Here is an 11,806-nt window from a genome sequence, read left to right as displayed (position 1 = left end):
GATTCAATAAAATCCCGTCAGTATCCATTTTAAATGCCCGACCTCATCAATTTGGCAGTATAATCTCTTTGTTTACTCGCCAAATGGAGGTCCAAGCTTCTCAGCATTCTGTCTTGAATCTCTGAGGCACGAAAACTGTTACATATCGATTCCGGTTTGTAAACCAATTTTAAAGAATTATTATTTTCTATGATAGTAACAAAAAATCAAAATCAGTAAAAATATCGATTTCTACGTCCATTATGTTTTGATTCTATACTTTGTACGGTTCTGCCTTCTTTACATTACAAAAACAATATTTAAAAAATTGTTTGCTAATATCATAACTACATCACAAGATATTTGTTTGTTTCATTATTGTAGTATCGGAAAAAAGGACAGGATTAGGATAATTTAGATTTGTAAAATTCTCCTAATACTATTTATTTAAGATAAATAAAAATAACAGAGATTAATTGGACAGAGAACGATAAATGTTCAACTTGAACTAAAACACAAAAGTCTTATTCCACTCAAATCACTCTCGCGTCTCTTTGTCTTTTCTCGTCCCATCGAACACGTGTTCCGAAACCCCCGTGGCCAGAGTCACGCAGGCTCTTTCCACAAAACTATCCACTTGAAAGGACCGTCGACACATTGATGTACTCGACGGCGCCGCGGCTCTTGCCACTTTGTATACGGTTCGGCCGATATCTTAGGCCTTTTGCCCACGATACTACATTATTTTCTTTCACTTGTACTTAATATGAAAATTCTTCTGAATATCACTTTTATAACATGCAGCGAAAAATGATCGGAAACTTCTTCAAAGAATAAAATTCTTTTTACGATGTTTTTCAATACATGAGAGAAAATGGATTGAATCATTATAAATCTAATGCTTTACGTTATAAATTAGCTTGCAAGGAAGCTAAATAGAATATCAAGACAGTTTTCAAAAAACAGATACGAGATACTTGGGTTCCGGAGACGTTTCAAATTTCTGAGGAGCATAGGAAATTAATGATCATGGCAAAGAGGCCTCATAAAGAGACCAGAGAAGATGCTGGAAAAATCGAATAATAAATTTATAAATTAATGTTACCGAGATCGCTGGTATAGTCCGTTGTGTACGTTCCCTCTTTGATCTCTCGTTGCAGTTCCAAGATTCTGGCCAGCGCCAACTGCAGATACTCTCTGGCATTCGGCTCCTGTATAAACACCACATGAGTATACACGCTCTTAAGTACTTAGTTTATATCTTACAATTTGCAGAATCGATAATTCTCTCATAATCGACATTCGCGCCGCACTCATGGAATTTACCTTCATCGGTTTGGCCTTCTTGCTGTCGTTGTTTCCATCTGCCAAGCACGGAGCCTGTATCGTACGAATAGAACACAATTAAAAATTAAACGTGTACACAAAAATCCTTTTTCTCGAACCACTTACCGACGAATATCTTTTCATTCTTACTGAGACACAACAAAACCACGAAACAACTTCACCATCGATCCGCTAACGACCTTTTACGAACGACTTCACGCGATAACACTTTCTTTGTGGCAGAGAATTAACGGTAGTCAAAAATAAATTCCTGATCTCGGTCTTAAGCTTCTGTAGCTTTCCTCTTCCTCCCTGGATCAGAGATATTTCCCCTTCGCGTTAATGGTTCTTTCGTCCATCCAGATTCTTCTCCTTCCCCCGAAAGACGATTCTTTCCTCTTTCCAGAGTACGGTAGTTAAGAATGTAGGAAGACCGTTGACTGGCGTCGATGGGCATCGACTAACCACGTCCAAATCGTAGCAGTCCCTTGTTGCAGTAGAGACTGCTGCGAGGGTGACGGTTTGCCATGGCTTCACCCTCTCTCCGCTCCCCTTTCAAAACACCTAGAAATGTGCCCCTTGCACTGGGCCACCCCTGCAGATGCGAACCATTGTATCGGGAACCCCTGTTTGTTCGACGCGTGCCCTGTGCCCGATAAAAGCGGTTGGCACGCGCCCCTTACTCGAAACTCACAGCGAATACGTTACGGACATCCCGGAACAGCGGCCATAGAATTGCTGTTTGTTACCCGTTTCACCGAAGATTGCGGGGATAAGACTCTAATAAATCTTGCCCCACTGGTTACTATCGATTCTTACGCAAAATGGAAACAAAACTGTACAATGGAATAAAGAATGGTTTATTCGTGGAAGTTAGGTTGAAAGGACGTGGAAGTGCTGTGTTAACTGGACAGGGTTTTGGTTTGTTAATGTTATGGTAATTGGTCGTTGGCATCTGCATCAGATTTTTAAGTCTTTCGTATTACGTATACATCTGTTCATAAGTATTAGGATACTTGATACAACCTGACCTCAATTCTAAGCTGAATTATTTAGAAAATTCTTTATTTTTATGAAACACATATTGATTGCACACTTTTTGCTGCTAGTGCATGTCTGGTATTCGTATCTTACTTGCAGTCAACGCGGAAAGGAGATATTTGAAATTTCTTAGAAAAATACCTTTCTCGATAATTTCCACGTAAAGTTCCAACACGTGGCTTACCGTGCTTCTTTCAGGATTACGCATCGTTATCGATCACAGCATCATTTCATTTCCATTTTGCACGTTGCACAGAAATTTTTCTCGAGTTCTTCCTATTTTTGCCTTCCAAAACCAGCCTTCACCTGTTCCGAGTAAAACACGAGCTCTCGAAACGACAGGAACGTTTATTTTCTTCGTAAGGTCACTACTACACGAGCGTTGTAATAAATTTTTCAAATTCACGGACACTGTCAACACTCTACATGTTAACATGATTTAATCATACCCAATTACTAGTAGGTTGTTCAGAAAGTTTTGTAGTTTTGTTATTATGAACTTCTATCGAATAATGAACAAATACTGTTTTAAGTTGGCTACTAAAGAGAATCGAAGAGAAACATAGAAAACAATTAATTAAATAATAATAAAACAATTTCCTTTTCCCAGTGAGACTAGTAACTAGTATATTTCCCAGTGAATATAGTAACTCGAATAGCTAAGCATTAGGCGATATTTGGCACAGTCCGCGCAATGCTCGGTCATTTTTTCGAACGATCCAGAAAGCCAACTTAACACACAGCACGGTACGTCTAGTGGGAATAACAAACCCGAGTCCAATTTTTATTCACAGAAACACAGAAAGATTATGGTACAAGTCAGTTGGCTACAAGTTATGTCCGGGCATTTATATATTCCAACCTTGCATCGATTCACTTGGAAACGATTCCGTCCTTGCGTGGCCTAATTACAGTTATAATAGGGGTATCGAGAAGACGTCCAGACGTTATCTGAACGACGAGAACATCTATAACTTACGGAAACGCGACGGCCAATAGACGTGCGAGGCTAAATCCTGTTAACAAGGGTACACGTCAAACAGAAATTCTCGATTAACAAGCGAAGGGGGCAAGGTCGTCAGACAGAACACAATTAATGCACACAGTCCCTTCTAACGCCGTCTCTAATTAAATTTCACCACGCGATTCAGTAACGTCGGGATCCTCTCTTCTCTTACATGCGTTGTTCAATTTGCCCCGATACAATCCGTCCAAGGACCAGAACCGGTCCTTCTTGATACAGAACTGTGATAACTAATTATATTACACTATTATTACACTATTATTATATATATTACACTATATATTACACTATATATTATATTATATTATATATTACACTATATATATATATATATATATATATTACACTATATATTACACTATTATTTTACATCGAAGACAATTAATGATGTTGAAAATTCTTAAGTTAAAAGCTGAAGGTATACTTTACATCAAAAAAAAAAATTATCACGATTGCACATATAGATTTACAAATATTTATAGTTACAATGAAGAATTTGACACATGTATTCATTATCTCTAGTAATTCAATCATAATTGATCATTAAACATAATTGAAACATTCAACATAGATCTACTCTACTTGGGAATGGTTCTTGATTTTTAACAAAATATTCGCTGTGTTGACATCTAGGGATTGTTTTAAAAAATGAATTACGATCTAGAGTCTTAGGTCGGTCTTGTGTCTTCGGTACTTTTTAACTCGCGAGGAACGGTCGCGTTCAGTTCCTGTGTGTTTCTCCGGGACGTCGAGCTGAAGCTGGTTTCCTTGAATTTCCTTCGCCTAACCATTCGTTTCCTTTGTGAAAATTTCATTCGTCGATTACCATCGCTGCTCGTTCCTGCTTGACAGACGCTTGACTTCCTCTTCTTCAGAAAACAACAAAGATATCTGTTGAATCTGTAAGCAAAACGTTGTTCATCGATCAGTACGAAACTTTATATTCAGATATGAAAAGCTTTCTGTTTGTTTTTCAATTGTTTGTTTGCTTTTTTGAGTTTTCGGTTTACAAACCTGTTTGTTTACAGACGTGTACTCGTTTATACTGCTTTGTTGTTTCTTTGGTCAGTTATGATGTAGAGGTAGTGAAATGAGTATGGATATGTTATCATTTCATGCAACATGTAGTACAGAATGTAATATAATAATTAGAATGCTGATATTTATGCATTTCAAAATATTTAAATAACATGGAAAAAGATAGAAGGGGAGTGGAACAAAATTCTGTTTAGGTTCCATTTTTCTAATCGTGTTCGTAAGAACATAAATTTGCATAAACATTTCCATTCTATATATAGTATTTTAAGGAGAATGTGTGCTTCGACTTGTTATTTCGTTTTACTATGTTTTAGGTTTAATAGCTGACATTTGATAGGTCGCTTATCTTGTCATACTCACCTCACGCGAAATGTTGTGCTGGCAAAATATAGAACCAAAGGATTGACGCAGCTGTTGATGAAGGTCATGACAAAACCAATAATCCTGAAGATATGCCAATATTTATTGTAGTCATTCAGCGTTGATGCGAAAAAGTGAAACCAAATCATAAAGATGTGATACGGCAGGAAGCAGATGAAGAAGATTAGGACGATGGAGATCACCATTTTTCCAACCTGTTGATCACAGAGAACGAAAGATACGTATTAAACTGGGACAACTAACTTGGTACTTGGTCTAATTAGTTAAAATTTAATTATTAGAAACCTAGATTAGAATATTTTTTAGTAAGACAGTAAAAAATCTGAGATAAACAGTTAAATGTAGATTAGGCATTACAGTATTACTTCTTAAATTCTAGAATATACAGAAGATTTTCTCTTCCTCTCTCTTTTCCATCATCTTACGTGTAGAACAGACAAAGATTTGACATGACAACTAGCGCTTGTCAGCAAGTTTTACGATATGTCCGTTTAAAAATATTGTAGTATCGTGGGCAAAAGGCCTAAGATATCGGCTGAACCGTGTACAAAGTGGCGAGAACCGTGGCGCCTTTCAAGTGGATAGTTTTGTGGAAAGAGCCTGCGTGACCCTGGCCACGGGGTTTCGGGACACGTGTTCGATGGGACGAGAAAAGACAAAGAGACGCTAAGGGTAGTGTTAGTTGAGACGCCAGCGAGAACGAATGCAAAAGGAGTGCAGTAAAATTTACATCACAGTCTAAGTAACAATTTATTAGAATTTAAATTTATTTGCAAGTTGACTGCATATATAAGCAGTGTAATTTCATAAAAATATCATACAGGTAGCAATTTCAATTTCTCTGTTCTACACCTTTTCACTGGTATACCTGTATACCAAATATTTGTATACCAAATATAGAACTTTTGTGTCAAAATTAGATTTACTTGAAAATTGTATAATTTCATAATAATATCGATTCACTCTACCTTTCTGCGTGATCGAATTTGCTCCAGCCGCTGCATTGGAGATAATTCGCAGGGCATATTTCTGGTGGATAGTTGAAGATGTCGAACAATTTGAAAATAAAATACTGATATGATGAGTAGAGGAATGATGTAATAAGCCAGGAACTTGAACAGCACCACCCCTCTCCTATAGCTTGCCCCTGCGTTTCAGAACGAGAAATAAATTAATACGACTTCGTGGGTGTGAAATGAAAACACGGAGAAATGTCCAATATTTCAGCGTGTGAGATACTCACCCAATTCCACGGGGAAAGGGTTACAGATGTGGATGCTGGAGTTAGTTGTTATGTCGATGTCCATCACGTCAGAGAAGAGAGCAGCAGGCATCGACAAAACAATCGCCAGCACCCAAATAAGGCAAGCTATTAGTAGCGCCAATGGTACTGCTTTCATCCCGGCTACATGGCGCCGAAGAGGATTTACAACCGCGTAGTACCTACGATGCAACACGAGCATATCTTTCTTTTATTTGTAAATCAATTTTTATTGAAACCTTAACCCTGAAATACTATAGAACGGAGTAATTTATACCCCACTTAAATGTTTCATTTACAGATGGCTGTTGTGCGTGTATTTATTACTGTTGAGAAATGGTTGTTATTTATACGTTCCGAGCTGTCTCGTGCAACAAATGTACCAACTGTAATATTAATATGTTGGCAAGATAGAAATCTTAGATTATATATAGATTTCTGTTTTACAATTTATTTATTATTTTATTTTATTTGCTTTATTACTAAATTTATTACTATTGGACAAGGGTGTTTAACGCCTTCTGTTTTATTAAACGTCACTAACGATACTAATTCAAATATGCAGATAGATCCTGATAATTATTTGACATGGAAGAAATCAAAATTATTTAGCAACGTATCGTTTGTTGGAAATAAGCGTTGTGTTAATAAAATGATATGTAATTTTCAATATAGCGTTAATTGGATTGTTTATAAATGCAGTATTGCAGGGTTAAGATTAAATGATGTCTGATTAAATGAATTCTTCAGTTATACTTTATTTTAACGTTGAACTTTCTTATTAATGTAAATTAATTGATTTTCTTAATTAATAACGAAATTAATTAATAACGATTAATAGCGAAAAGGAAATTGGACGTTTGAGATTTCATTTCGATTACTGATTAAAGAGTCGATTGGTCCATTAATGGGGCGGAACTTCACTAAAGTTAGGACGACCAGCCTATCCCTGAGACAACAATTTCCTCAACCGTAACTGGGTTTGACAACTTACCTCTCGGCTGATAACGCGGTCAGAGTGAAAACTGAGACACCGACTGAAATATCCTTGACGCACTCCGATAATTTGCAAACTGTCTGTCCCCACGGCCATGAATCGAATGTGAATATAACAGACGTGAGTGGTACACTCGTTAGGATCACCTGAAATAAACGAAAATTAAAATTAAAAATATACACGTGTATTTTATTGTATTGTATTTCCACGGTCAATTGTACTCGTGTTATTCAATCTACCCTTTATCGAAATTTTATTCGAATATTTTTCTGTACTTTTGCGAAATTTAATTGAATTCTACGAATATATGGGAAACGTTTTAAAATCTGTTTCGTTGAAAACCCTTTATCGAAATTTTATTTGAATATTTTTCTGTAATTTTGCGAAATTTGATTGAATTCTACGAATATATGGGAAACGTTTGAAAATCTGTTTCGTTGAAAACGACGCCTTCGACATTTCGATAGGTGAGAGCGATAAAATAAACAATACTTGATATTATATTTGTACGGCATCGAGCATATAGTAAAATTATTAGGAAAACATTTATCAGGATTCATTGTTATCGAGAAAATTAAAATAAAAATAATCCGCGATTATGATACAGAAAAATCTATTAAAAATATTCGTGATGAATTCACATCCCACGTCCTTTTAACATACTGTGTAACGTTCACTCAATTTGCGAAAAAAAGATTCCCTCATTAACTCGCTAAATTTCGTCTGAAATACGGACGTCTCTGATGAATTTCGAGATAAAAGGGGGATATTAACAGGAACGTTTTGTATTGAATATTATAATAAAAAATGTAGATTAAGCGAATTTTCTGCAATTTCATGCGGGATGTAGAAATTTCGTCGTATGATCGAACACTCAATTATGCTGTTGCACTTTTTTCTCAGTGTTAATCGTGAAATACACATTTTCTTTTTGTTTAAGCATGATCGTTCGAACACTATAATCGAGAAAATATTTATTTATGATTTTCACAGATGATATCGTATGGATCGCATTAATCTTTGATTATTCTCCGTCCGGCTATAAATTGTCCATGGATCAAGATGTATAGCTACATATATCATAAAGTAAGCTCGATATCCACGAAAATAAGCGCGTTTATAATCGAACTCGCTATTGGTCCACGATTACGTGTCCAGAACAACGGAATTTTAACGTCTGATTCAAGGTCTCATATAGCATGTGCTTCTTTTAGAAATTATTTATGAAAATATTTGAATATTTCTAGAGATTTTTATGAACGTATTACGTGTGTGATAGAAAAAATTTTGAAATTTCGTTACTAGACTATTATGATCATATTGATAATATATGTAACAAACTAAAGAACATGTATAGAAGTTACAAGATATTTATTTCAAGCATACAATTCACAGAAATCGCTATATCATATAAAAATATATTGTATTATACAAGAATAATTATACATTTCTAGGAGACTTAAATTCTTCTATATTATATGTGATAATAAAGAGTAATGTCTGCGTATTTGTACGATATAATACATTTTATCAATATAACCACGACAGTCGACAATGACAATAAAACTGTCATAATATATATCCAGACAAATTTTCTACGATGGGCCCTCAGATGCTTTCGTGCGTTATCGTACCTAATTACATTCTACGCGAAATCGATGACGGAGAAAGTACCGGATGTTCTGAACTCGCTCGCGACAGATTTATACGCGCGATCCGACAGTCTGAATAAATTCGATATATTGCCGGGATACAAATGACATGGGGTCCTAGCAACATTTTCCGATTGACGGGAAATCGAAATGTAAAAAAAAGGATCCCGACGAAGGAAGGAAAGATTTTTCTCATCTATATTCGGAATATTCATGGCTTGTTAGTTTTTACCATTCCAGCTTTGTCGCAATTTATTTCCAACTTATTGGACATTCATTTTGATTTATTATATATATTTAGACGCGGAATACAATGGGTAGCAGATGGCTTTTTCAAGATGTATGAATCATAACCACAAGAAGTACAATTAAATATTTATCCCTTCCGTGTTAATAAGCTGATGAATCTTTTGATTGTAGCTTGCAAGAATAATAGTAGATTAGTTTAATTCTATCCAGTTAATTATTCATATAGAAATATGTTTTTACAAAATTTATGCTATGAAATTTTGAATACATTTTATATTTTACGAGAGGAAACTTTCGACACGTCTTGTCCATCTGAACGTTTCTCAAACGTGCACGAAATCTTTTTCCATTTTATTCGACGTCAGAGATCCTTTTTTTTAACGTCGGTCTTAAATGATACATTAGAGATAATATATGCACATATTGTCCTTTCTTACCAAAATATCGCCCAGAGCCAACGAAAACATGTAGACAGTGGATGTATTTCTTGCAGTGGAATCCGCACCCAACGTAATCATCATCATTCCATTTCCAAATACACCCACTATCAGGATTATTAAGAATAATCCTGATACAATGTACGTTTCTGGGCGATGCATGTATGGAACGAAAACACTCTCCTGGACCAAATTCGTCACATTCGAATTCATGGCCATCTGTAAAAGAATAAATCCACGTCTATGCGTTATGTATTTTATTTTCATTTTCAAACGTTGTATAAATAAATAAGTCTCTTTTATATTTATCATTCAAAATATTTTAGTTGGAAATGGAAAGGAATAAGCCTTGCGCTATAGTGTGATTTTTCATTTTCCGATACGCCGTTCCTTTTGTCCCATGCAAAACCCACGCGTCCATATCTGGATGCTCGATAACGAATCGCGGCACAATAAAAACTAATCAGATCGATCGCTTTGCTATATGACCTTTCTACCATTTTAAATTGATATAAACTCAACGACAGCGAGAACTTCGAACGCTGCACGGTACGGCATTTAGATGAGGATTTAGGACAAAAATCAGAATTTGCTGGCCGCGTTCGCACGCTTGCGGGCTACGTTTGCACGTTTGCAGGCCACTTTCTCAGGTTCTACAGTGCGGCGTTTGAATGAGGATTCGGGACAAACATTTTAAAAATATATATAATATGCAGTTTTCCAGAAACTTAATATCAGGGAATTCGATGTGAATAAAAGTCTGTTTACCAAATATCCCTTAGTATTTTCCCTACTTCCTGGTTCCGTTCAAATATTATAATTATTTATTGTTTTTGTCTAGTCCCTTTTCCTAAATTAAAAAAAATAAGATTTTTTGTCAGATATTATAAACATCTAGTAAAGAACAGAGTTTTTATGTAAAAAATTTTGTTGAGACAAGTGTGGTAAAGAATCAGCCTGCGTGACGCTGTTGAGAACTGTTCGACTCGAAAATGCTCGTCGATGCTATTTCGAAACTTCATATTCTGACGAGAAATCAATACAAAAGTAATTAGAATAGAAGCTACTATAATAGAAGCTACAAATTGTTTAGAAAGTCAATTTTCCATGGAAAAAGGTTACTATTGTTGACATGTATAGCAGCAGTCCTCAACTACCTAATGGTGAAATGAACGAATGGTTCAATATAAAAATTTACAGCTGGAAAGATAATTCCAGATTGACTATCATAATGTAAGGGTTTATAATGTAAAGTAGCAGCATTCAAAAGAACAAATAATTCTGAAGGCAAGCTGAATACGTAATTCCAATTTCTAAAAGTTTTTTCAGTTTCGTACCAATATAGACGACTGTTATCGAACAAATTTTTCAGAAGTCGAACAATGAAAGTTGATAGAGTTGGTCAGTTTAATTTCCACGTGAATCGAATGTGTAATAGATGTCCTGATACTAATCGAATACTAACGATATCGCTTTAACGATACTTGAAAAGGAGTTCTAGCTCTTCTAATGAAGTAAAACGCAGATACACACGAATTAATGAAATCTCGTTCTACATCGTTTGATTTCCAAAGGAATTTCTTATCTTCTTAGGAAACAGTGTTTTATACGTAGTAACGATACCATCGATGAACGTATGTGTAAATTTCACGAGCTGAGTCGCGTATCTTGCACGATCGTATTCTTCGAAACTTTATGGCTCCCCATAACGATTCTCCCGTCTGTGAAACTACGTATTGTCTTGCTTCGTTACCGGCGAAGTTAAACTAAAAGTGGTGTCGAAGTGATATTTCACGGAGTTGATAAATAAGAGAAATGGAACGAAATCGACTGCGTTCGAAAGAAATTGCACCATCTGAGTTTAATTTATCCACGTCGCAGAAGCGCTGAAACCTCGTTATTTCACAAACATTTCCAACGATTTCATCACGCTTTCGTGATTTCGTGACTGGTAATATACTCCTTTCGATTCCCTGTTTGTCGAATTTTACGAAGATCTCTGCAGCTTCAGCGCGATGTTCTATGTCCCATGAATCAGACTAGATTTACGCCTGAACTTCGTGAACGAGTTTGAAGCGAATACAACGTGTGACGAGTTTCGTGCCATGCGTTAAAAGAGTCCAACTTAGTTTTCAAACAGTCAGTGAAACGTAAAGCAACCCTGGCCATGGTATAAAAGGATATACAGGGTGTTAAAGCTGTGGACGATATTTATAGGATTTTATATATTACATGTCAAACGTGAAGGTAATGAAAAAACGCTTATATAGAAAAATATTATTCGAGGCTTATTTTTTAATATACATAGTTGGTTAACGAATTATTTTCGAAATAAATATTTATCCAGGATAGTTATTCGAAAATCATTTTAAATTCACCGATAGCTGCATAGATCGATGAATCAGCTGATGAAACTTTCTC

The 11,806-nt window shown here is 35.7% G+C and overlaps 2 protein-coding genes across 2 annotated transcripts; both read right to left on the bottom strand.

Moving 5' to 3' along the window:
- LOC126928504 (uncharacterized) lies at positions 1-1,449 on the bottom strand. The gene is made up of 4 exons (XM_050744182.1): positions 1,432-1,449; positions 1,306-1,359; positions 1,076-1,190; positions 1-187 (listed from the first exon to the last, which is right to left on the bottom strand). Exons 1-4 carry the CDS (start codon positions 1,447-1,449, stop codon positions 30-32), a joined length of 345 nt encoding a protein of 114 aa, XP_050600139.1. The 3' UTR covers positions 1-29.
- Positions 1,450-3,932: 2,483 nt separating this feature from the next.
- On the bottom strand, positions 3,933-9,604 carry LOC126928502 (neuropeptide CCHamide-1 receptor-like). Its single transcript, XM_050744181.1, has 6 exons — positions 9,386-9,604; positions 7,045-7,193; positions 6,033-6,232; positions 5,758-5,936; positions 4,769-4,983; positions 3,933-3,999 (listed from the first exon to the last, which is right to left on the bottom strand). The coding sequence occupies exons 1-6, from the start codon at positions 9,602-9,604 to the stop codon at positions 3,933-3,935; spliced, it is 1,029 nt and encodes a 342-aa protein (XP_050600138.1).
- Positions 9,605-11,806: the final 2,202 nt, after the last annotated feature.

The sequence above is a fragment of the Bombus affinis genome, unplaced genomic scaffold (assembly GCF_024516045.1).
Source record: "Bombus affinis isolate iyBomAffi1 unplaced genomic scaffold, iyBomAffi1.2 ctg00001021.1, whole genome shotgun sequence".
Taxonomy (NCBI): domain Eukaryota; kingdom Metazoa; phylum Arthropoda; class Insecta; order Hymenoptera; family Apidae; genus Bombus; species Bombus affinis.
This window is presented reverse-complemented; position numbering and strand designations above follow the sequence as displayed.